The sequence below is a fragment of the Amphiura filiformis genome, chromosome 6 (genome assembly GCF_039555335.1).
Source record: "Amphiura filiformis chromosome 6, Afil_fr2py, whole genome shotgun sequence".
Classification (NCBI taxonomy): domain Eukaryota; kingdom Metazoa; phylum Echinodermata; class Ophiuroidea; order Amphilepidida; family Amphiuridae; genus Amphiura; species Amphiura filiformis.
In genome coordinates this window covers 34,416,333-34,441,605 of record NC_092633.1, presented here as the reverse complement: position 1 = coordinate 34,441,605, position 25,273 = coordinate 34,416,333, and the positions used below count along the sequence as shown (strand labels likewise).

Genomic DNA, 25,273 nt, shown 5'->3' with positions numbered 1-25,273 from the left:
AAGAAGATGAATGCCATGAATTGTTTGATATTATCGAGGAACCACAAACAACAAAAGACGATAATTTTGACGAAGGAAATGTGAGTAAACATGGTAAATATAAAATGACTTCCACGAAAGAAACAGAAACATGGATTAAGAGTGTAGTTTCAGATATTCTTGATGAAAAAACAACTGACAAAAAAATCAAAATTGAAAGCTCATCCAACTTTTCAGATAGTAACTTGAGTAACTGGAGACAAAGTAGCACTAACAGCAAAATAAAAAGTGGAAATAGTGCTAAAAATACAGAATATTCATATTCTGAACTGTGTGACCATCAGATTAATGATCAAACTGTGAAAGACAATAGTGAGACTGAAGAGGGGAAACGCAGAGGTATCCGGTTTGGTGTAGAGAACAATACCGACACACCTGCTGTATCTGGTGATGATCAGGCCCGAGGTCATTCTAGTCAAAGTATCAATGATCCTGATGACATTTGCCATTCTACCCGTACCGGTAATTCATATGGTGCAGATGGTGACCGTCAACTTAAAACGTGTGACAGCGTCAGCAAACGCGATTTAAAACAAACTCAAGAAAGTAAACAATCAGACATAGTTCACCAGAATGTATTGGATATTATAAGAAAATACACAGAACAAAAATGGTTCAATGCTTCTGATGAAGAATCAAGCTCCAATTTTGTAATGTCAGAGAACACTGCAACTGCCGGGCAAAATGAGGAGCGCGAGAATGCGGTAATTTCCGATACACGTATTAACCAGTCGCAAGAAATTACCCAATCTGAAACTACGCGTTTCGTGGAAAGCAGATCTAGATTTACGGAATCTTCGGTTAATGATTCAAACAATCATTTTCATCTATCCTCTGAAGCAAGCACTGCTGGGGGTGTGGTCAGATCAGAAACCCATATGTCGAAGGTTGTTGGTGTTGACATCTTGGCAGCCAATGATGTTGATATTGCTGTGCGCTTCCGTAAAGATAAACACGGTCAGATGGAGCATTATGGTAATCTCGAAAGTCATGCGCAGAATATTCGATGTTCACAGACAGAAGTTGTATCTGAGAAAATATCTGAATGTATATCCACAGGTATCCAGACATATACTTCTTCTGTTCAAAAGCAAATTCAAACAGACACGTCATCTGTTCCTAAACAGATTCAAACAGATACGACCACATCAGTTCCTAGAGGAAGTCAAACGGATGACAAGACATCAATACCGAAGGCGAGTCAGACAAGTGCTGCATTTGAGACTATGAATGTAAATTCTCAGACATCAATGATATTATCATCAGATACAAAATCGGGTGCAGACGCAGTTCACCTATCGGACGATACGAGCAAGTGGTCAAGTAGGTACAGCAACAGTAGTTGCAGTGAAAGTGACGATGAAAATAATGACAATGGTAGCAGCAACAGCGATACCGACTCCTGTAAGTCAGATTTATCAACCAATACTTACACTATCGAAACACATTACTCATCAAGTGCTTTAGAAAGCACCATTAGTGCTTCTGACGACCAACTGGAGTTGACTTCGGCACACAGTTGTGGGCATTGCGGTAAAGATATCGAATCATGTCATGCAATAGCACCGTCAACATACTCAGATTGGATTGCGCGGAAGACTATGTTGAACCACCAATTCCAGTTAAATAAGATTGACGCGACCAACAATGAACTGTATGGTATTGCTGAGACTGATTTGTTTCATGTAGATGTTTCACAGGACATTAAACTAAAACACAAAGATACGACTTATACTGATGAGAGTTCCAATGAGAGTAGTGTTAGCAATAATTGTAATGTGCGCCATTTTGATTCTGCATTGCTCACACAGGTCATGTACACAGCACGTCCTTACGATGAACCTGGCAGGTCTTCCTCAAAGCGTGCTCAGGAGATTTTTGAATACAGAAGAAAGGGATCCATGGAAGCATCTGAAGATTCCAGCCATAGCAAAATTGAGGATGAGAACACAATATACAACCAATCTCCAAATGTGGTTAGGGTATCCTCAATATCCGATGTGCAAGTCTGTGGGAATGTCACTACAACCACACAATCTTCTACTGTGAAGAGTACTAAGAAGAGCACCAGTTGCAGCAAATCAACCACAACTGGTGTTGGGGATATCTTGTCTTCAGATATGGACTCTCGAAGTTCTTTTCAATCTTGCGCCAGTCCATTGAAGGTTGATGGTCCAAGTGTAGCACAAGACATTAGTCCGTATACGAAAACTGCTTTGCTTCAAAGATATTCTGACGTCGGATGTACAGGTGACGATCACAAAAGCAAGCCGGCAATTTTTCATGATACGATACATAAGCGGTCAGAAAGCCTGGTTGAACGTGTGCGCAAAGGAAAAGTGATATACCCAAAGGTGTTGAAAGCTTACGTTAACAACGTCAAAGACACGATTTCGTGTCATGATATGTCTAGAAAGAAGGCGAGACCTGAAAGCGATGACCTACACTCCCTTCAGCGTGACAAGATAATCATTCAGCAACATAGCGATGACAGAAAGGAGATCATTTCTGACATCGCCAAGAACGTGAGAAGCGATGTTGGCATGACACATGACAAAACTTTGTTTGTCCCATTAGGCAATGAAGAACGCCAAGATGTCTGTATTGGCTTTGCCGGTGTGAAATGTACCACACATAATCAGCCCCATCAGGATTGCAGCTGCATGAATACTCTTCTGGCAGTTTACGTTGATCGCTTCTTGAATATTTTACAAAAGCACACAGAACGAGAGGTATCGAGAAAGTGCACTGACAGAGCTCGACCCAATGATGTCGATGACCCACCGTCGGCATATTTCCCAAGCACATTTAAAGCAAGTATCCAGGAAATGGATAATGCTGATAGGGACCGCATTAGGAAATCATTCTGTAAACGCCTGGGCTTCAAATCTGGAATGTTACCTTTGATTGAAGATTTTCACGATTCACATTGTATTTACGGCACGTTTGAACCGCGTCATGTGACTAATGAAGAGGTGAAAAGACTTCTAACATCTTTGGAGAAGGTGTCAAGAAAGAAAGAATTACATAAGGCATTGCGTATTGCTGTAGCAACTGTACATGTTTTGGTGTCGAATTCGTCGGGTTTGCAAAGTTAGATTGATTTCACAAAACATGCAAATGTTCTAAGCTACGCAGTATTTGCTCAATGTTGCTGTAGACATTTGGAGATATTGACATTTCAACATCTTACCTGGCACTCCATCCACGGGTATATAAACACACCCCTCACCCCGCGTACATTCAATTGGAAGGAAGGTAATATGTAAATAACATGCAAAACACCGTAATAGTGTAGTTTTACTACTTTTCGCGATACCATTCTTTAACTTTGTCCAAACAGTGCAGGGCAACTTGCGTACATATTATTAACATATATGACCCATGTATATAAAATGGGCTCAAAAAGAAACTTAAAATTTGTCACAAGGTCATATCTCAAAGTCCTGTCCATCAAAATGAACATACAGAATTACTTCAATACTCTAAACACATGTCAGTAACAAAACAGTTGCCGAACTGATACAACAGCAAAATGCACTGACATGGAACAGCTTCCTGGACCACCTGTCACAACCTAATTGATGTGTGTGTAAAGCAATTGTGACAGCAATGTGGACTTTCCCGTCTCAGGGTTGCCTAAAAAAACAACACTCGTACGTACCCAACGAACATAAGTTTCTTTTTGAGCCCAGTTTACAATGTATTGCGAGCAGCAGGGGTGTGTATGGGTGTGGATGTGGTGGAGGAGGTAATTGTGTCCGTGCAGATGCACGGACGCACGTGTCGCTTACCTATGCAATTCTCTTACCTATGCAATGTGTCTTATTTTGTGGTGATAAGTAATATCCATCCGGACATGCGCAATGATAGGCACCTTCAGTGTTAACACATAGGTGTGAGCATCCACCATTATTAGCTAGGCACTCGTCAACATCTGCAATGAAGAATAAAACAATCACCGTTTTCTTACTGTAAATATTTATTACAAAATACACGAAATACGGTATATTAGGTTATACATGCCATGTACTTTCTTGAAAACTCCTCCAAATCCATGTTATTAATAGAATTGCGTATAAAAGAAAAAGAAAATGTAATAAATGTCTCCTACTTAAACGCTGTTAAAGTGGTCTTATCAATTATAGTGTCTCGCAATTATAGACAACTCTTCAACAATCAACAATAGCAAAGCTACGAAATATAATGCGTGTCTTGACCGACAACACAATTATTTAAGACACGCCATGGAACGCCAGTTTTGAGACACCTCCCATATAATGTGTCTTATCTTGTGTCTTTAGCCAACTTGTGAGACGTATAGAGCCTACATATTTCAATAATTGCAAGATTAACATAATGGGTAAAACGGGAAACACGTGGCTCCTCCCATCCCACTCGCCTTGTTATAATTATAGAGAGGTTACGATTTCCAAACATACGTATCATACGCCCGTGCATCTATTCAAAATCACTCTCATGTGACGGGATTTTGAATAGATCTACGTGCGTACGATACGTATGTACGTGCGTACGACACGTACGTTTGGAAATCGCAACCTCTCTATTAATGTCTAACGTTTGGGAATCGCACCCTTTCTATTAATGTCTACGTACCTGTGCAATTTTTGTAGTTTGAATCAATAACATAGCCGTATTGACAACCACAAACGTGTCCACCAAACATATTAAGACAAGCTTGCTCACATCCACCGTTGTTATTTCGACATTCATTCACGTCTGAATAGAAACAAAACCAGATAATGTTGCAAAAGATGAAACGTGCAAGTCAGAAGATCAGAAGGTGACCAAAACTAATTTTGACTACTGCATCGTTATACCAGATTATGTCCAGGGAGCACTAGGGCCTTTTGACCGTGGCAATCCCAAAACACCAGCGTTATGTCCAGAGAATGGCTAAACCTATCATGGTCGAACCCCCCAACCATAACCCTAAAGCTGGTTTCATACTACCCTGCCGCTTGCCGCTGAGCGGCGTGGCGCACGTGCATTGCAGACAAACGGACACAATCAAGGCTTGTCATTGGTTGAAACGCCCTGCCGCTGGAAAGTATGCTGGGGGCATAATTTCGTGCAAAATTACACGAAGGAATAGCCAAACCTAGTGACAATTGATAAACCCTCCTTTTTTCGGGTGGAGTTGTCACTGGGTGTTTAGCGGTTCTTAAAAAAATGCTATATTTTTAGGTCTTTTGATTTTAAAACTTAAGTGAATTAAATCTGAAAATTGACGATTTTACATACCTCTAGCAGAATAGCTTGCGTGAAATCGCGTTGGTGTCTCATTTGACAGTCCTATTTCATGCATCTGTACTGAATCGGCAGAGGTTGTGGGTGGCCCAGAATGCATTTCGATTCTGAGATTAGGTCCACTAGAAGCCACGCCTACCCTCTTCTGTGATTGACAGAGTTTTGTGATCATCGGTGATTGGCTGCTTGGTCCGTCTATGATCATCAGATAGTCGCCGAGACATCCAGTTTTAGACGACCCTATGGTTAAGAAAAAGTTGATGTTATAAAACCCTTCAGAGTTTTTTTTATAGTTTTCAAACAAACTACTGTACAGTAGGTCTACATATTTAAGGTTGAGGCCCTGTAATATCAGACTTTAAACCATATGAGACATCCTCATGATGTTGAGGTTCTCTTACCATCCATTAAGCTTGTCTGAGTGGTGTTTTTGATTTGGGTATTGTTATCCACTCTTACAAGTTACATTAAATTGGTATGACCCACTGGGTATGACCCACCAGCACGAATACAGCACTTTTTTTTACCTCTATGCACTCTATATATCGTCAACGTTAATCATATTTAATACGAGACGAAAATTGTAATTAGTTTCTTATGTTTGTTAAACAAATAAGTAAATAATAATACGTATAACTGAATAACGAAATCCTATATTACTTGGAATCAGCAGTTCATCAATCCTGAGATTGACAATGACTCCTTCCTGGAGAGTGATCTGCCAGACGGTGTCGGTACCCGGAGGGAAAGACAACGGATAATTCAGACTCTTTAATACACCTCTCAGATCGCTCAGTTTTTTATGGAGAGCTGTTGAGGAAGGGTAAAATAATTATTACAAACATGTCAATTAACACACATCTGCTTGTAAAAATATCCGTGATTTTATTATACTTTTGTGCCATTTAAAGGAGCATTTCGTGATCCTCAGTAGATATCCACGAAAAAAGCTTATTTCCAAAATTTCAGTTGATTCTGATTGTGAGTTTGCGAGTTATGGATGATTATGTGTATTACACTGCTCCATAGACCATGTATAGACAATGTGTTGTAATTTCGTTCTGGTAGCCTATACCAGAACGAAATTCAAATTTCACGATATCTTTGCTAAACGAATTAATCTGCAAGACATCTTTTGAACATAAACATTATGTAGCCAGAGGTCTCCAGTGATATAAAAATCTCAACTTTTTTTGGGAAAAGTGGGGGGATGATGCTGTGGATCACGAAATGCCCTTTTAATGATAAAAAATTATGTTTAGGCCTACTCGCATTTTAGTGACAGTTCACTACTATACTTTACCTCTATACTCAGTAAACATTAATTCGTCAAAAAATGTCGTTTGTTCAAAGTAAAAATTCGTCATTTAAATTACTGTTACACTGAAAATTTATAATATAGGCCTAATGATAAAAGAACCCTTGATATTTGTCCAAAATAATTCATCATTTAATTGTTCATAATATTAAAGGAGTATTTCGTGACCTAGCATCCTCTTATTATGGCATTTGTTAGATATACACGAAAAAAAGCTTATCAGTTCCCAATTGATTCCGATTTTGCGTTTGTGAGTTATACATGATTTTGTGTATTACACTGCTCCATAGGCTTGTGTTGTAATTTCGTTCTGAACGAAATTCAAACTTGGAGGGATATTTTTGCAAAACGAATCTGCAAGAATTTGTTGTACATAAACAGTAAGTATAGCCAGAGGTTTCCAGTGGTAAAACTCTCTACTTTTTTTGAGAAAAGATGGGGATGCGGCTGTGGATCACGAAATGCCCTTTTAATTTGTCATATTTACAAGTGGAATATTTATCGAAAAATATCAGAAAACATTTTATTGTACTGAAAATAAATTTGAAATAACCTTATATGAAGAGTTCTTTCATCATTATAAATAAATTAATTTTTTCAGTGTAACCCAATTTTTTGGCGAATGTAAGGACATTGGGTAAAATGCTATAAGTAAATATGCAATTTTTTAGTCTGTGGATGTTTGAATAGGCCAGTTTGTCACTTTTCAATGGGCATTCGTCCATTCAAATGCTTTTGACTTTGCTTGTAGAGATATCAGCGGATTCAAAGAAGTGATAAAATGCGCAGGATATAAGGCAATAGAAATAAGTTTGTTCGATCTTTCGATCGAGCATCGATGCTTGGTCAATCCTTATTATTTATCAATGATATGATATTGACCAATATAAATTTTAATTAGTTTTTATTTCAATAATAACAAGCATCGAAGCAGCATCGACGGCCGATCCAAAGATCGAACACATTTGTTTCTGGTGCCTAAGATGTATCATCTATTGAAAAAAAATACCAAAAGATTGTTTATTTTGAAAATTATACGTTCTTTTCCAAGTGTAAAGACGCTTTCAAGTTTATACAATGCAATTAATTCCCAACAATATACCACCACCTTCTTAGCATACTTACACACCGATTTAAAACGGATCACGAATCCCGACATATCCAAGTTACGTCTGGTTCCTGATTTAAATCGGATCCATGCATTGCCATTGTCTAATGTGATCGGAGACGGCAAACGGTTACCACAAAATCGACCAATCAGCGGCGAGAGCTCACCCAAGCCTTCACGCAATTCCACAAAAGCATTCGTTTGGCATTTGCTATCGTCATCAACTAAATATAAAAATAATAATATCATGTGGTAGCCATATCATCATGTCGATATGAATTTGAAACTGCGGTGTATAAATGTCTGTTAGTAGTAGTACATTACCTAATTTTAGAAGTCAGATGAGAAGTTAATCTTGCCAAATATAGATGGCTTCTAAAGCTACCTATATGGAAGATCGGGCTAACGAAAAATTTTGATCATCATGCAGAGAGAATATTATATGAGTCGAGAGCAAAACCTTTTGACTATACTCACTATTAAGGTTATACGGGGTATTGTTGGTCGAAGCAGCCACAAAAATCGATTTACATTATCTGAATCATGAATATATTATTGAAAAATAACACTTTGGTGTTTTGCAAAAATTCATTCTACAAATCATATACTTTGAAAACTTGCTTAATTTATTGTTGTTAATGAGTTATGTGCGTTTTACAAAAGTGTTGTTGTTTCAGCCCTCTTTACAACATAACTCAAGAACCACAGGACCTACAATGCAATTTTTGCTAAAGCTCACTGCCATTCGCAAGATGCTGTGAACTACATTTTTTTTGCTGCTTCGACCAACAATACATCGTATACCCTTAAGTATATGATACATCGTAACATTTGATATTTTGTGCTTTCATTAGACTATCCCGGTGATGTGTGGATTGTTATTATCTCATATGTTTTAAAACTTAATGCCAAACCATTTGCAAACAATATGTTTGATGTCGCATGCCATTTCTTTTTGCGCGCTTTTCTAGTTTTGCATGCACGCTATAATCATTTAGGCATTTCTTCGTGTCTCTAAACTACATATCCAATTCATTAAATGTGTCTCCCATCTGTGATACTATACATCGTCCATTTAAAAAAAATCCACTTAAAATTTATTATACGATTCCGCTTTAACAAGAAAACTAAATTGTTCAAAATTGCGTTAAGTCCACTTTTGCATGTAAGCAAATTTATTGTGGAATAAGCTGCGCATTTTTGGAAACTCCGCACCCCTCAAATATGTTTTTATTCATTGTTTGTTGAACTGTCCAAATTATATACACATTCCATATTACTAGTACCAGAAAATAAATTACAGTTCATTACACTTTGATGAATGTAATAAATATAATGTATGCCCCTATAATGAAATAAAAGGACTAGACGTATGAGACCACCATATAGATGTACGAGAAAAGTTCAGGGGTGAAATCAAATCTCGACCGCCGGTTGACCGGCGGTTCACTGCGTTCATTGTTTAGAACAATAAAAATCGGCTCCAACCGGGTAAAACCGCCCGGAACCGGCGGTCGTTAGCCAGTCGAGTTTTGATTTCATCCCTAAAGCAATACATTTTTATCAATTCTCTAGATAATATGCGTATTCCGTTTACCTGGTAAATCGATGTCTATAAATTCTAATTTTAGAGCAAAGCCATCTTCCACACCAATGGACCAATCACACGTCGTATTAGGTGCAGAGGGTGCTGGATAATGCGGTGATGTGATGTGACCGTCTGCTTGGAATATTGCACCACCACAGCCTGTATGATGAACAAATATAAATGGTCTTTTATATATTGTCACTAATCATCTAATCAAAGTATTCTATACTTTGATCTAATTATATAAACTCTTTATGACCATTTTACTATTGAACACTTTAATTTTGACATGTTTAATAAACATCAGTATAATTTTGAGTTCAACGGAATGCGTTCAACATGATTAAATAATAATAGCATATTTTTATCAAAATTCGACTATGGCATAGCCTACCCATCATTTTCAACAAAAAGCACCCACAAATCATCCAAATTTGCCCTAATTGAGCGCTTTTAAAGGCACTTTTGCCAAAACCATTATTGGTCTCCACTAATAAAACCCACCCACTGATATACCAAAATAGCTGAAAGGGTACACCAAAACCGTGGCACATCCCCGTATACCTTCAACGCGGGAGGAGAACCCCCACCACCGGGAGGGTATTATATTATACACGAATGGGAAGTTCAACCTCTAATGGGCTCCCAATCATCCTATCGTGTTCACGCGGTCGGACATAAAGTCACTGGTAATAAGACACTATTACCGGTAATAAGTCACTTATTATCGGTAATAAGTCACTCCGACCGTGTGAACACGACTTAAGTACCTACCTCCAATCATTTTGCTGCACCTGTATAACAAGTTAGCTTGCAAGATGTCTCCCACACTAAGAACTCGATGCTGGCCAATCTCATTACCGCGTAGGGGAATAATTGTTTTCTGATAGTTTTTACTGAATGATCTGGAACCATAATGCATGATAGATTCGAAATCATACGGCTGTCCGAGAGAGTCGATCTGGAAACAAAAATGAAGAAGATATGGAAAAGAAACGATTATGGATCTATTTTAACTATGAACACTGATGAAGCTTTATATGCATTGTGGAATGAACGCAATCATTCATTTTTGATGATTTGTGTATGGCGCCAACCCATCAGCGCTATCACATTGATAGCAGTTGTTAATGCCTTGCATATATCATGTATATAGTTCAGATTTAAAAAATAAGTGTATCATAAATGTACGACACAGCATACAAATACATCATACATAAAAGAAATAACCACGTCCCGCTGAATGGAACATGGCTCAAATGGGACATGACGACCCAGTGCAGGACATGTTCAAGTGGGACATGGCCCTATAGTGGGACATGACCCGAGTGGGGGCATAGACCTATTATAGTGCATGGACATATGGGCCAAGTGCGACACGGGGCTAGTGGAACATGGACCAAATGGGACGTGGCCTAATGGCCCAAGTGACTAAATGGGATTGGACTAAGTGGGATTGGACCTAATGGTATTGGACCAAGTGGGAATAAACCAATGAACCAAATACTAATATCGCTTAAAGGGCAGGTCTATTGCAAAAACAAGTTTATCTCTATTCGAAGAGAATAATTATTACATTACAAGTTGACACTTGTTGCAATTTTTTGTGCGTATTATTAACAATATGCACACTATTGTTCTCATTTCGGGAACAAAGCACACACAGTATTGTTACTATGCGTTTGCTTGTAATATTTCATCCAACTGAAACTATAGCATTGCAATATACAGGGAAATCAGATACATAAAAAAGAAGCGGCTGATTTTATCCATATGTTTAAAAACCATTAAATTTGTAATACTTAATTTGATTTTTTTTTCTGTGAACAACAACCATGACAACAGTATACGTTCTGTCCATTGAGAGCGTTTATAGTCCCTTTTCTCAAAGCGGGCACATCTCATTTCATGACGTCACCTTTTTTCTAGGCCAAATCTGTCTCGTTCGAAGGAACTCACCGCTTAAGTTGGTTTTTGCGGAATATCAATTTTAAACGTCTTATTTTCTCAAAAAAGGAGTCATTTTCATTGTCCTCATAATATTAGCTTGCCAATGATATGATGTTGTTTTTGCAATAGACCTGCCCTTTAACGCTTCGACTTTGTGACGGTAAGTAATGATAATTTAAAGAAAATAAAATATAAATGAATAAATGCATCTTTTTTTTGTTTTTCCATGGTTTTTTTCCATGAAATAAATGCGTCTTCATACCACGTAATCGTCATACTTCCGGAAATTATGTCGCACGATGTTTGGTACATTTTCTTCCAAGACAGATACATGACTGTCTCGATCTGGACGACTCTGTTCATGCCAAAAGCCGATGGCATGACCAAGTTCATGAACCATGGTTCCTAATGTTTCACATCCGGGACCTATGGAGATGAGTTGCTTTACGCCGTAGTAACCAACCTGGGAACAGCATCTGTAACCATGGTAACAAGAAAATAATGATTTTACACCACTTTCCGAAATTAATTATTTGATCACAAAAAAAACGAAGACCCCAAAAACAAAAACGAACCACCTGGTCTGATATGCATGGAAAAACATTCAAAATGGGGTCTTCGTTTTCGAGGTCTTCGTTTTCGAGGTCTTCGTTTTCGGGTCTTCGTTTTCGAGGTCTTCGTTTTCGGGGTTTTCGTTTTCGAGGTCTTCCTTTTCGGGGTCTTCGTTTTATAGACACCCAAATCTTTCCCTCGGCTCGAGTTGAACAACATAGGAAAAAGAACCGGGATTTGAACCCGTGACCTCTATATCTGGGCTATGATTATCTCGTAGATGGGGTCTAATCCACTTATTTCTTCCCGATACTTTTTACGACGACTTCGCCTTCACAACTATACATAACTTTGATACATATTAAGGGATCTGGAATGAGCTTTTCGACAGTATTGTTTGTGGGACATGAGAGCACATCAGACATATCGAATTGCATTCTGAATACGAAGAATGTCTTTCTGATATCAAATAATTTTCATTTTTGAAATTCACGATATAATACAAATTTTATGACAAATTATTAAAATTTGATATTTTTCAAATTTTTGATATATAACAGTCCTCGAAGTAAATTTTATAAATCTAATGATATATTCTTAAAGTGTATGTAGCTGGGAGGAAAAGCCGACGATCAATTGAAAATTTTGACCTTTCATATTGAAGATATGGAATTTTTTCCCAAAAAGACCTTATTTTTTTTGGTGGTTTGGAAAAAAAAATCCATATCTTCAATACGAATGGTCAAAATTTTCAATTGATCATCGGCTTTTTATCCCACCTACATACACTTTAAGTATAAATCATCAGATTTATAAAGTTTACTTCGAGTACTGTTAAATATCAAAAATATCAATTTTTAATCATTTGCCATAAAATGTGTATTACATTGCAAATTTCAAAAATCTAAATTATTTGATATCAGAAGGCCATTCTTCGTATTCAGAATGCAATTCGATATGTCTGATGTAGCCTACTCTAATGTCCCACAATAAATACTGTCCAAACGTTCATACCCCACCCCTTAACCATCTTAATCATATTATTTTTAAATAATGAAGAAGGAGGCGACCTATAATGCTTCACCCTAGCAGGGCGTAAGACAATGCGAAACACAAATTAATATATGCGAGGATCGGAAATAAACATGCAAGCTCGAGAAATTATGACTTAAATGACGTGTTTGGCGCTCGAGCAAACTGGCATATGAACATTTTGAGAAAGAAAAAATCAGGACTCAGCGGGGATTGATCCCCGGTCGCTGGATTACTATATTATTTTAACAGTCTTACCCGTCACTGGCTACAAACTCAATATATCCTGATTGGTCTGTATGAGGGATAAATCGTAGACACGTATATTGCTCCCAATGTTGCATACTCAGGTGCAGTAAGTTCCTGGTTTTGTCTGTTGGAATGATAAAACAAAATATTGTCATGCTACTACAAAAATCCAGTTTTGTAGGAGTGTTCCACCAGCTGGTTGTTATTTTAAGTCAATAGGCCTATAGCAGACAATTGAACGAAAGTAGAATACCAGTGCCTAAATGAAGTAGGCCTAAGCACTGCAGTGGCGGCGCCAGAATTTTTCGGGGGCCATGGGGGAGGGGTGAATGTCAGAGGGGGGCATTAATATATAATCAACCAATTTTGTGTAAAATTGCCACAAAAAGTTGAAAAATTCGTGTATTAGAATTACTACGATGCCTGCTGTACTTACTGTCAAACACGTCATCAATTGTGTATGGGATGATTTTATCAGGCCAAAGTCGCCTTTTGTAGGCAGTAGCACCTCGTTTTACACGTAACGATTTCTCCTGAGTTTTCCGTGCATCCCGCGCAAGCTGAATTCGTTGTACCTTTTTACTGCGGAAACCATGTGGCTGGCCATCTTTTGATGAGTGTATATCGTTTTCTATTACAAGACTTCTGTTACTTCTTTCTGCTGAAGGGAGACCGTGAATTGCGATGAATCTCTCGTCGACGATTATGTCACCCTGATATATATCTGGAAGTTAAAAAACAATTTTAAGTTACAAAGAACATTTGTGAATTTATTGTTTTACAATAATGTCGTTTATAATAATTATTTAAGGGCCATGGGCGTGGAAGTTGCCCATGATGTCGTCCCCGGCACCGTCCATGAGAGGCATCCAGTGTATGATATTTTGCATTTTCTTTTGATGCAGGTTGCAACTCATGAACTGAGACGAATATTCGTCTCAGGGTTGCGCGGTAGGTTAAGTTGGTCACAGTGTCAGTAGAACGCACTGATAGAGGCCGTCAGCCTTTCGCCATCTTGTGGGTACAAATGATCTGTGTGTTCATGCGTCGGACACTACGCGCAGGGCGCAGCTTGCCACGCAGAGCTGTTAGCGCGCATTAACGCGGTGATTTTGCTGCTCACGCACGGAGATCGAACGACCATCACAGCGTGTACCCACAAGATGGGCATATGACGTCACGCTGACCATAGACATACCACCTAGACCTGTAACTGCCCATCCCTAACCATGGCAGTAGGTGAAGCCACGTATCCAAGGTGATTTTGGTCGGGTGGTCGGACGCGGAGAAATAAGCGTTCATGTCTAGAACGAAAAACGCGATCGTTTGCGTGATTGCTGCGCCGTTATCGCCCGCGTGAAATGCAACATGTTCTGTAGACGCGAACATGTCTGCTTGTTTGCGTCAGGGTTGCGTCCTGGTCAAAATCGTTGCTAAGCAGTGTTGACTTCACTACGCAAACCAAAGTTATAGGTCAAGGTTCTTGTTTGTCTGGGACGCTGACGGCCTCTATTGGTTGAAAGTTCCTGGTTATGTAAGAGGGCGCTATTTTGCTCTGTCGTTGGTCCAGACCATGGTTGGCCAGGTTAAAAGCAAGGCTCATTAAAGTTATACGATGGCGAAGTTACGTAATAAATCAGATTAACTACCATAGCAATATTATAGGTGAACACAATTTTGAATATATCGCGCTGCACTACAAGCAGGTTCACCTGTGGATGTCTGCAATCGTAGATTGAATACATTTTTAAAAACTGACCACTCCCCAGCTTTGGCCCCGGGCCGGGGGGCACTCCAACTTTGGAGGTGACGCGTATGTAGGGCTGTTAAGACCCCTTTTTCAGCATCGCTGTCACCCAAAGACCCCATATTTTTTACGAACACATGCTCTGTCACCCGAAGACCCCTATTTTTCTATTTGATCTGTCACCCAAAGACCCTTACAAGTTCAATTTGAACAGCAACTTTCATTTATCACTGATTTTGTTACTTATTTTGAAAAAACAATGAAATTTGAAGCCATTTAGAACTAGAAATTCGATTTTCGAGGTTTTTGCGTCACTGTTTCGGCTCTCACCCAAAGATACCAATTTAAAAAAAGATCATGTTCTCACCCAATGACCCCATATTTTTTACATTTTGCTCTCACCAAATGCCAAAAATCATGCTCTCACCCAATGACCCCATATTTGTTACATTTTGCTCTCACCGAATGCCCCTTAGTGCGAAAGTGCCAGCCCTACACCTATATCCATTTCATATTGAAGTGCCCCCCAGGGGCCCCAGGCTTTGACCCGTCATGCGTCAGAAGCCACCATCCGATAGTCGGAGTGCTCTTGGGCCATCGCAGCTCTAGTATATCCACTATATGGGCGCACACCACTAAATAATCGTTCCATTGAAATACACGCGAAAATACAAGTAAGTTTGTTTTTCTACCCCATGTAACAACATTTTTAATATTTTGAACGAACCAATGTCTTAAATAAAGATTAAAAGTTTTATTTAAATTTAATTTTTTTTGACAAGTTAAGGGAAGGGGTATGAATGTTTGGACAGTATTTATTGTGGGACATTAGAGCACATCAGACATATCAAATTGCATAATGAATACGAAGAATGGCCTTCTGATATCAAATAATTTTGATTTTTGAAATTCGCATTGTAATACACATTTTATGGCAAATCATTAAAATTGATATTTTTGATATTTAACAGTACTCGAAGTAAACTTTATAAATCTGATGATTTCTACCTAAAGTGTATGTAGGCCTAGGTGGGATGAAAAGCCGACGATCAATTGAAAATGTTGACCTTTCGTATTGAAGATATGGTTTTTCTTTCCCAAAACACCAAAAATAATTAGGTCTTTTGGGGAAAAAATCCATATCTTCAATATGAAAGGTCAAAATTTTCAATTGATCGTCGGCTTTTCCTCCCAGCTACATACACTTTTAGACTATATCATTAAATTTATAAAATTTACTTCGAGGACTGTTATATCTCCAAATGTGAAAAATATCAAATTTTAATAATTTGTCATAAAATTTGTATTATATCGTGAATTTCATAAAATGAAAATTATTTGATATCAGAAAGACATTCTTCGTATTCAGAATGCAATTCGATAGGTCTGATGTGCTCTCATGTCCCACAAAAAATACTGTCGAAACGCTCAAAACGCTCATTCCAGTTCCCTTAAGACAAACTTGAAAGATAACAACTCCTGAACAGCGCCAACCCGAATTTCAGCCGACACTCTCGCCTCCTTACCAGTTCCGGCCATGATCATATTGTTCCGAGAGCCTATCACCTATGCACATTCGATTCGGAACATTTTCTGAACAGATTTGTACTGTTGAGCTCCTATTCTATCGTTTTTATCAAAACAACCAAGAGTCACTCAAAACAACCAAGAGTCACTCAAATTTGGTTCTATCAGGACGCCGATATACCGTATTTCGCATAGGGGCTATTTTTTTACCGGAAATATGAAGGGTTACACCACATTTAGTGTAGTACATCCATATTCATGATGGTATTCTCCTTCTTCGTTCTAGTTCTACTAAACTCTTTTTGACCTGTTCCAAAGAATCGACTGAAACCATCCGTGCTGAAATATCCATTAATTTTCTCTCCTTCATGTATACATTAACTTCTTGGAGCAAACACAGCTGCCAAAACGATGTAGCTATGTATAATAAAGATTAAACACTGAATTAACACGGTTAGTGTATCTTTCACTGACCGTTGAAAGTGACCAATGGCTATTTATATTTTACCACTATTTATATTTTGTCTTTGGTCACCCTCGCGCGTTCATAAAAAAAATCGTGCAGAAAACCGATTTTTTTTTCCTTCTTTTTTTTTTTCTTTTTCCACTAAAATCATCAAAAATTTCGAAAATGATTGAAAAATCATTCAGAAAAAACCGCATAGACCTACTGCATTGCATTTCCATTCGGAAAAATCCCCGCATACAATAGGCCTACCGCCTTGCATTTCAAATCTCCCGTGAGACCAAAGAAAACTAACCTTTTTTTAATGAGTTATGCAACAAGAGTTTCAGCTAAGTTTTTTTTTGTTCCAAAGAACTTCAACAATTTCGGAGCAAACATTTAAAACAAACCATGTGAAAATATACAAATTGTGATGCGGTACCTCTAAGAATCATGACAATCATCAATTGAATTGACAACAACTTGTTAAAAAATCATCTAAAAGCTTTCACCGAATTTGCCCGTTCTCATTATTGTGTGCATGGATGCAAAGTAAACATGGTAAATACCTCAACGCTTTGTAGCATCTCCTGATCAAGCTTTAGCCATACAACTGACACATTTTGAAATGCTGTGTTATGTTTGCAATTTTATGACAAACTGGAATTTTGTAAGGCAAGCATCCATTTATAAATTAGAAGTATAATTTCTATAATATAATTATGAATAATAATGAATAGCTCCTCTATAAGCGATGGTCCATCAGCAGGAAAAGGGTCATAATTTGCAAATGAGAGAAGATGTTAAAGCTAACAGTAACACAGCTATACATAGGATAGGATCCACAACATGCTCATCTATCAGGGCACAGTTCTTTAACCCCAATACATTTGCACATTTTATTGAATGACCTTTGAAAATTTGGATACAAAAACTCATACTCTGCAACTTGAGGTCAAATTTTGCACTATGATTGTTTGATTGAGGTTATTGAACTGTGCCATTGGGATGAGGCAATTGTGGTCCATAGTGACAGTACATGTACATGTCAATCTTTGGCATTAAACATGATGAGAGAATGATGACAGATCTATTTACCACTTGAAATATATACATATACACTGGGTTTCTTAATTGACATCTTTTAACATGTTTAAAGAAATTTCCCATCAAAAGATGATGTGAATAAAAGCTATAAATAGCACCAAGGGGGGCACGTGAGTGACGTATCAATATTTGAGTACCCAGATTATCGTATTAAAATACGATTATCTTTGAACCAATAATGAGCTTTCTGTGCGAAAAACATACACACAAGCGGCGGACAAAACGCGTAAAATATATGCAAAAAGTTACGTGTCAGCATTTTTCCCTGGCCTCTATATGCATGGTCTGAGATATACACAGCCGTTTTCGCCAAACGTTTGACAAACGTTTATGAAAATGTTTAACAAACGTTTGGCTCCTTATCCGTTTATAAACAGTTTGATCATAAATGTTTGACAAACGTTTGTGATCGGCAATTGTTTGACAAACGTTTTATTATTATGTATGTTAAATGAATTAAATAAATGTTTGGCAAACAATTAAAAAAATCCATTTTGAAACAAAAAATCACATATTTTTTTACCAAAACTCTCATTTTTGTCCAAAAATCAAATTTTTTTCCAAAAATTAAATTTTTTTCCAAAAATCACATTTTTGGGAAAAAATGTGATTTTTGAAAAAATTTTGATTTTTGGGGAAAAATGTGATTTTTGGAAAAAAATTACTTTTTTGGGGAAAAATGTGATTTTTGGGAAAAAATTTGATTTTGGAGAAAAAATGTGATTTTTGTATAAAAATGTGATTTTCAATCTAAAATGTGCTTTTGTTTCGAAATGTTTATTTGATGAAAATTGACAAACATCAATCTGATGATTTTATGGAAAAACATTAACAAGACGTATTTATTAATTGTTTGCCAAACATTTATTTAATTCATTTAATATACATCGCTACTAAAACGTTTGTCAAACAATTGTCGATCACAAACGTTTGTCAAACATTTATAATCAAACGGTTTATAAACGGATAAGGAGCCAAACATTTGTCAAACATTTTCGTAAACGTTTGGCAAACGTTTGTGATCACTAAATGTTTGTCAAACGTTTGGCGAAAACGGCTATGTATACAAATGACTATTTATATACTCTCAGAAATAAAGGTATATATTAAAGGCTTTAAAAAGACCCTTTTTCTTGATGTTTTAATATCATGATGAATGTCTTGACACCGCATATACAAAATCAGAATTGCTCCCCTATATACTAAGGGTTAATAAATAATTTGCGACTTTATGTGGAAATGTATGAATTTAACATACATAATGAAATATACTGTACGATTAGGAGATCAGTAGTTCATGGTGGGTGTGTCCTATCAGATTGGCGCAAACTTTTCAGAGCGAAAGTACCGAAAGTATATGAGACGTCTATAACGTGCGATCGCTGCCATTAATAGGCAAATCGACATATGTCAATTTCGCTGAAAGAAAATGACATATGTTGATTTTGTCCAATAGGAGAACTTGTAATTGACATAAGTAAGCTAATTTACATAAAATCGACATGTCATTTCCAAGGATGGAAATTGACATATGTCCATTATTTAAAACCACTTGTGCTGTGTGCGTCAACTTTACGTAGTGTAATTATAGCTGCGTATTGCTTCTGCATATCTGATTGGTTGAAATTGTTCACAATCATTTTTATGGTATAATCGACATATGTCAATTTGAAGATATGTGATTTGTTGCAGAAAAGAATACACCCGAAAAGACATCCAATATACGCCCAACTGAATTCGATGCATCTTACTATAAATAGGGGAATGTTGTATGTATGTATCTATCTATCTATGTATGCTATAAAGGCTCCGTCAGTTTCGATCCAAATGTCGCCAAATTCATATGGGAGATCGATGAATATACGGGAACGTGTTTAAACTTTATTTGGTTGAAAACGGTCAAGAATTGGCCTCAAAATCAGTGAAAATGTGGTCCGTTGCTATCCAAGGTAAACAAAAAAAGGAGTCCGTTACTAAGCTATAGGCCTGCGCGTCGCACGTGCGTATCTAATGCCAAGCCGCTCGCGTAGCGCAGCGATACCGCGCGGGTAACGCAGCACTACGCCATGGCACGCGTAAACGACGCAGAGTCACGTAATGAATGATATTACGGGTGAACGACCGTAGCGTAATAAATATGGGAAACAGAATGTGTGTTAAAAAGTACAAACAACATGAAGAGGTAGGCCTACTATAAATAAAAAAAGAAAACAAAATGAGGACAAACAGGCTGTACGAGTATGTGGGTTATACTTAGTCACAAAATGAAACCGGGAATAAAATAGGCTAAAGAAGGAAAGAAAGAAACTCTTCAGGAAATGTAAGGGGAAAAAGCTATAATAAAATCAGGAAGTTTAAATAAAAAAGCTATTAAACTGAGGACAGAATTAAATAAATAACATGAAAACGGGAAATCACAAGCTATGCAGCAAATAAAATAGAAGCTAAAATGGAAATGTAAGAAAGGACAGATTTAGAAAATAACGGGAACGGGGTTGAATAAATAAAAAAACATGGTAACGGAAAATCGGAAGCTTAAATTTTTTTTTAAATGGAACAAAATTGGCCCATGTAGAAAAAACTAAAAAGAAAGAAAGAAGTTAAAATGGAAACGTAGGCTTAAAGAGGGTCAGGTTCAGATAAATATAATTTACCTTTGCAATGATTCTACCTGTTCAGTAATTCCTCCTGTTTTAGTGAACGCTCCCATTTACTCATCTAGCGGGGACCCGCGCGTAGCGCGGGTGTCCCGCTAGTCTTACTATAAATAGGGAAATGTTGTATGTATCTATCTATGTATGCTATAAAGGCTCTGTCAGTTTCGATCCAAATGTCGCCAAATTCATACGGGAGATTGATGAATATACGGGAACGTGTTTAAACTTTATTTGGTTGAAAACGGTCAAGAATTGGCCTCAAAATCAGTGAAAATGTGGTACGTTGCTATGCTGGGTAAACAAAAAAGGGAGTCAGTTGTCAAGCTAGCCCGTGCGCGTCGTACGGGCGTATCTAATGCCAAGCCGCTCGCGTATCGCAGCGATAGCGCGCGGGTAACGCAGCACTACGCCATGTCGCGCGTAAACGACGCAGAGTCGCGCAATGAATGATAATACGGGTGAACGACCGACCGTAGGCGTAATAAATACGGGGAAAAGATGTGTGTTAAAAAGTACAAACAACATGAAGAGGTAGGCCTACTGTAATTAAAAAAGAAAACAAAATGAGGACAAACAGGTAGGCCTACGAGTATGTGGGTTAGCCTATAGTTAGTCACAGTAAGAAAATGAAAACGGGAATAAAATAGGCTAAAGAAGGAAAGAATAATAAAATCTAATAAAATTAGATGATTTAAATAAAAAAAGCTATTAAACTGAGGACAGAACTAAATAAATAACATGAAAACGGGAAATCACAAGCTAAGCAGCAAATAAAAAATGAAGTCAACAGGAAATGTAAGAAAGGACAGATTTAGAAAATAATGGGAACGGGATTGAGTAAATAAAAATCACGGTAACGGAAATTTGCAAGCTTAGCAGCAAAATGTTTTTAAAAAATGGAACAAAATTGGCCCATGTAGAAGAAACTAAAAAGAAAGAAAGGAACTAAAATGGAAACTTAGGCTTAACGAGGGTCAGACTCAGATAAATGAAATTTACATTTTCAATGATTCTACCTGTTCAGTAATTCCTCCCGTTTTAGTGAACGCTCCCATTTACTCACCTAGCGGGGACCCGCGCGTAGCGCGGGTGTCCCGCTAGTCTTACTATAAATAGGGAAATGTTGTATCTATGTATCTATGTATCATGGAAAGGCTCCGTCAGTTTCGATCCAAATGTCGCCAAATTCATACGGGAGATCGATGAATATACGGGAACGTGTTTAAACTTTATTTGGTTGAAAACGGTCAAGAATTGGCCTCAAAATCAGTGAAAATGTGGTACGTTGCTATGCTGGGTAAACAAAAAGGGAGTCAGTTGTCAAGCTAGCCCGTGCGCGTCGTACGGGCGTATCTAATGCCAAGCCGCTCGCGTAGCACAGCGATAGCGCGCGGGTAACGCAGCACTACGCCATGTCGCGCGTAAACGGGTGAACGACCGACCGTAGGCGTAATAAATACGGGGAAAAGATGTGTGTTAAAAAGTACAAACAACATGAAGAGGTAGGCCTACTGTAATTAAAAAAGAAAACAAAATGAGGACAAACAGGTAGGCCTACGAGTATGTGGGTTAGCCTATAGTTAGTCACAGTAAGAAAATGAAAACGGGAACAAAATAGGCTAAAGAAGGAAAGAATAATAAAAAAAAAAGCTATTAAACTGAGGACAGAACTAAATAAATAACATGAAAACGGGAAATCACAAGCTAAGCAGCAAATAAAAAATGAAATCAACAGGAAATGTAAGAAAGGACAGATTTAGAAAATAATGGGAACGGGATTGAGTAAATAAAAAACATGGTAACGGAAATTTGCAAGCTTAGCAGCAAAATGTTTTTAAAAAATGGAACAAAATTGGCCCATGTAGAAGAAACTAAAAAGAAAGAAAGAAGCTAAAATGGAAACTTAGGCTTAACGAGGGTCAGACTCAGATAAATGAAATTTACCTTTTCAATGATTCTACCTGTTCAGTAATTCCTCCCGTTTTAGTGAACGCTCCCATTTACTCACCTAGCGGGGACCCGCGCGTAGCGCGGGTGTCCCGCTAGTCTTACTATAAATAGGGAAATGTTGTATCTATTTATCTATCTATCTATCTATCTATGTATCTATGTATGCTATAAAGGCTCCGTCAGTTTCGATCCAAATGTCGCCAAATTCATACGGGAGATCGATGAATATACGGGAACGTGTTTAAACTTTATTTGGTTGAAAACGGTCAAGAATTGGCCTCAAAATCAGTGAAAATGTGGTCCGTTGCTATCCAAGGTAAACAAAAAAAGCAGTCAGTTACTAAGCTAGGCCTGCGCGTCGCACGGGCGTATCTAATGCCAAGCCGCTCGCGTAGCGCAGCGATAGCGCGCGGGTAACGCAGCACTACGCCATGTCGCGCGTAAACGACGCAGAGTCGCGCAATGAATGATAATACGGGTGAACGACCGACCGTAGGCGTAATAAATACGGGGAAAAGATGTGTGTTAAAAAGTACAAACAACATGAAGAGGTAGGCCTACTGTAATTAAAAAAGAAAACAAAATGAGGACAAACAGGTAGGCCTACGAGTATGTGGGTTAGCCTATAGTTAGTCACAGTAAGAAAATGAAAACGGGAATAAAATAGGCTAAAGAAGGAAAGAATAATAAAATCTAATAAAATTAGATGATTTAAATAAAAAAAGCTTTTAAACTGAGGACAGAACTAAATAAATAACATGAAAACGGGAAATCACAAGCTAAGCAGCAAATAAAAAATGAAGTCAACAGGGAAATGTAAGAAAGGACAGATTTAGAAAATAATGGGAACGGGATTGAGTAAATAAAAAACATGGTAACGGAAATTTGCAAGCTTAGCAGCAAAATGTTTTTAAAAATGGAACAAAATTGGCCCATGTAGAAGAAAAAAGAAAGAAAGAAGCTAAAATGGAAACTTAGGCTTAACGAGGGTCAGACTCAGATAAATGAAATTTACCTTTTCAATGATTCTACCTGTTCAGTAACTCCTCCCGTTTTAGTGAACGCTCCCATTTACTCACCTAGCGGGGACCCGCGCGTAGCGCGGGTGTCCCGCTAGTAATCCTAAGGGCTCATATACGTTGACCGCTTTTGCCCTGCCTAAAAATCTTGACCACCTACACCCCCTTAAATCACTACCCCGGGGTACCCATCATTATTGCACCACTCCCAAGACCTGCTCAGGAAATCCATGTAGAGTCTTACACCATAAACACGTTATGTCGTACATGGTATTTTTAAAAGCAGGCCTTCTATTTAGGCCATCATTTACTTTCTAAGCTAATACTCAATGGGAAACGATATTTACGCATTCTAGAACGGAATTCATGTTGAATTAGTTACAGAATGATGTAAAAATTGCAACAAACGACCGGTTGTACACATATAACGATGACAAGAGGGTCATAAACGGTGATAGAGCTCGTACTCCAAAGTGTATTTTGGGCGCATTCGTAGTATAGTGATTTGAAATTGACATATGTCAATTTCTAAATTAACATATGTCAATTACAGTTTAAATCTTTGTGGTGGTTATTTCAGCCAATGAGAATGAAGGCCGGTTGCAGCAACCAATAAACATTAATAAATTCGACACTAGTTTTTAAATAATGAACATATGTCGATTTCTCCTAAGGTAATTGACACATGTACATTTTACGAAAATTAGCTTACTTATGTCGATTACAAGTTCTGCTATTGGATGAAATCAACATATGTCGATTTCACTGAAAGAAATTGACATATGTCAATTTGTCCATTTATGGCAGCGATCGCACGTCATAGACGTCCGTCCAAATAAATAAGTTTTTAATAAGATCGTTGGAAAAAGCCTATAGAATCTGTATTAAATTACATAAAAACAAGAAGCGACTTCATATACATTGTACATGTTTTACTAAGTCATGCCTAACATTTGAATAAAATGATTTTCATACAACCTAAATTCTTACAATCAGGGGTAAATCACATATTTCTGTTCTGATCTTACGAACTGACCTGGACCTGAAAATGATTATCATCAGTTTATATTTATTTAGCAAGAATTAACGATCCGTTGGTATTTTTAGTTGGTGAAATACATTAATGCAGTAATATTTTGCTTATAAAGTTCCCACAAAAGTACAGGTTCTACAGTTTGAGATACAATGTATATTCGAAAAAAAGAATTATGGTATTACCATCTTTTGGCTGCTAATCAATGTACATTGTACATGATGTATGTCTGGCTCGAGTCTCGAGTCGAGTCCGCGAGCCGAGTCATTGAAGTGTTTAAGTTGAATGAACTTGAATCGAGTCGAGTCATTGAAGTGGGATTGGGATTTGGGACTCGAGTCTTAAAGTTCGAGTCCGAATCTTTTGGGGATTTGGGTCAAGTAATGAGTCCTAAAATGTCCAATTAAGTCCGATTCGAGTTCAGTCGAGTCATTCGAGCCGAGTCGTTACAAGCCTGATGATGGTCGTGACTTTGACTCTAATGACGCATTAAATGATGATGACTGCTTTGAACATCATAGAATTCTAAAGAGACTGTATTCGATAATTATTTGTACCCTGGTGGTGTAGCAAAATCTCAAAATGGTCTTGCCAAGAACCCCCCCCCCCTGCATGCCACATTTTTGGGAACCCAAATTTAAATATAGGCCCTAAATACTGTCTAATCGTGGTCAATGTGAG

At 37.7% G+C, this 25,273-nt stretch overlaps 1 protein-coding gene across 1 annotated transcript in view; it reads right to left on the bottom strand.

Annotated features, from left to right (window-relative positions):
- The window catches only part of LOC140155330 (tolloid-like protein 1), a 36,147-nt gene that overhangs the window by 8,628 nt on the left and 2,246 nt on the right, over positions 1 to 25,273 (bottom strand). The window contains exons 2-11 of the mRNA XM_072178122.1: positions 13,544 to 13,831; positions 13,117 to 13,231; positions 11,537 to 11,750; positions 10,099 to 10,285; positions 9,334 to 9,483; positions 7,754 to 7,960; positions 5,971 to 6,120; positions 5,305 to 5,550; positions 4,657 to 4,779; positions 3,851 to 3,976 (exon numbers count right to left, since the gene is read on the bottom strand). Of these exons, the coding sequence (XP_072034223.1) occupies positions 3,851 to 3,976; positions 4,657 to 4,779; positions 5,305 to 5,550; positions 5,971 to 6,120; positions 7,754 to 7,960; positions 9,334 to 9,483; positions 10,099 to 10,285; positions 11,537 to 11,750; positions 13,117 to 13,231; positions 13,544 to 13,831 (1,806 nt within the window). The remainder of the gene's footprint in view (positions 1 to 3,850; positions 3,977 to 4,656; positions 4,780 to 5,304; positions 5,551 to 5,970; positions 6,121 to 7,753; positions 7,961 to 9,333; positions 9,484 to 10,098; positions 10,286 to 11,536; positions 11,751 to 13,116; positions 13,232 to 13,543; positions 13,832 to 25,273) is intronic.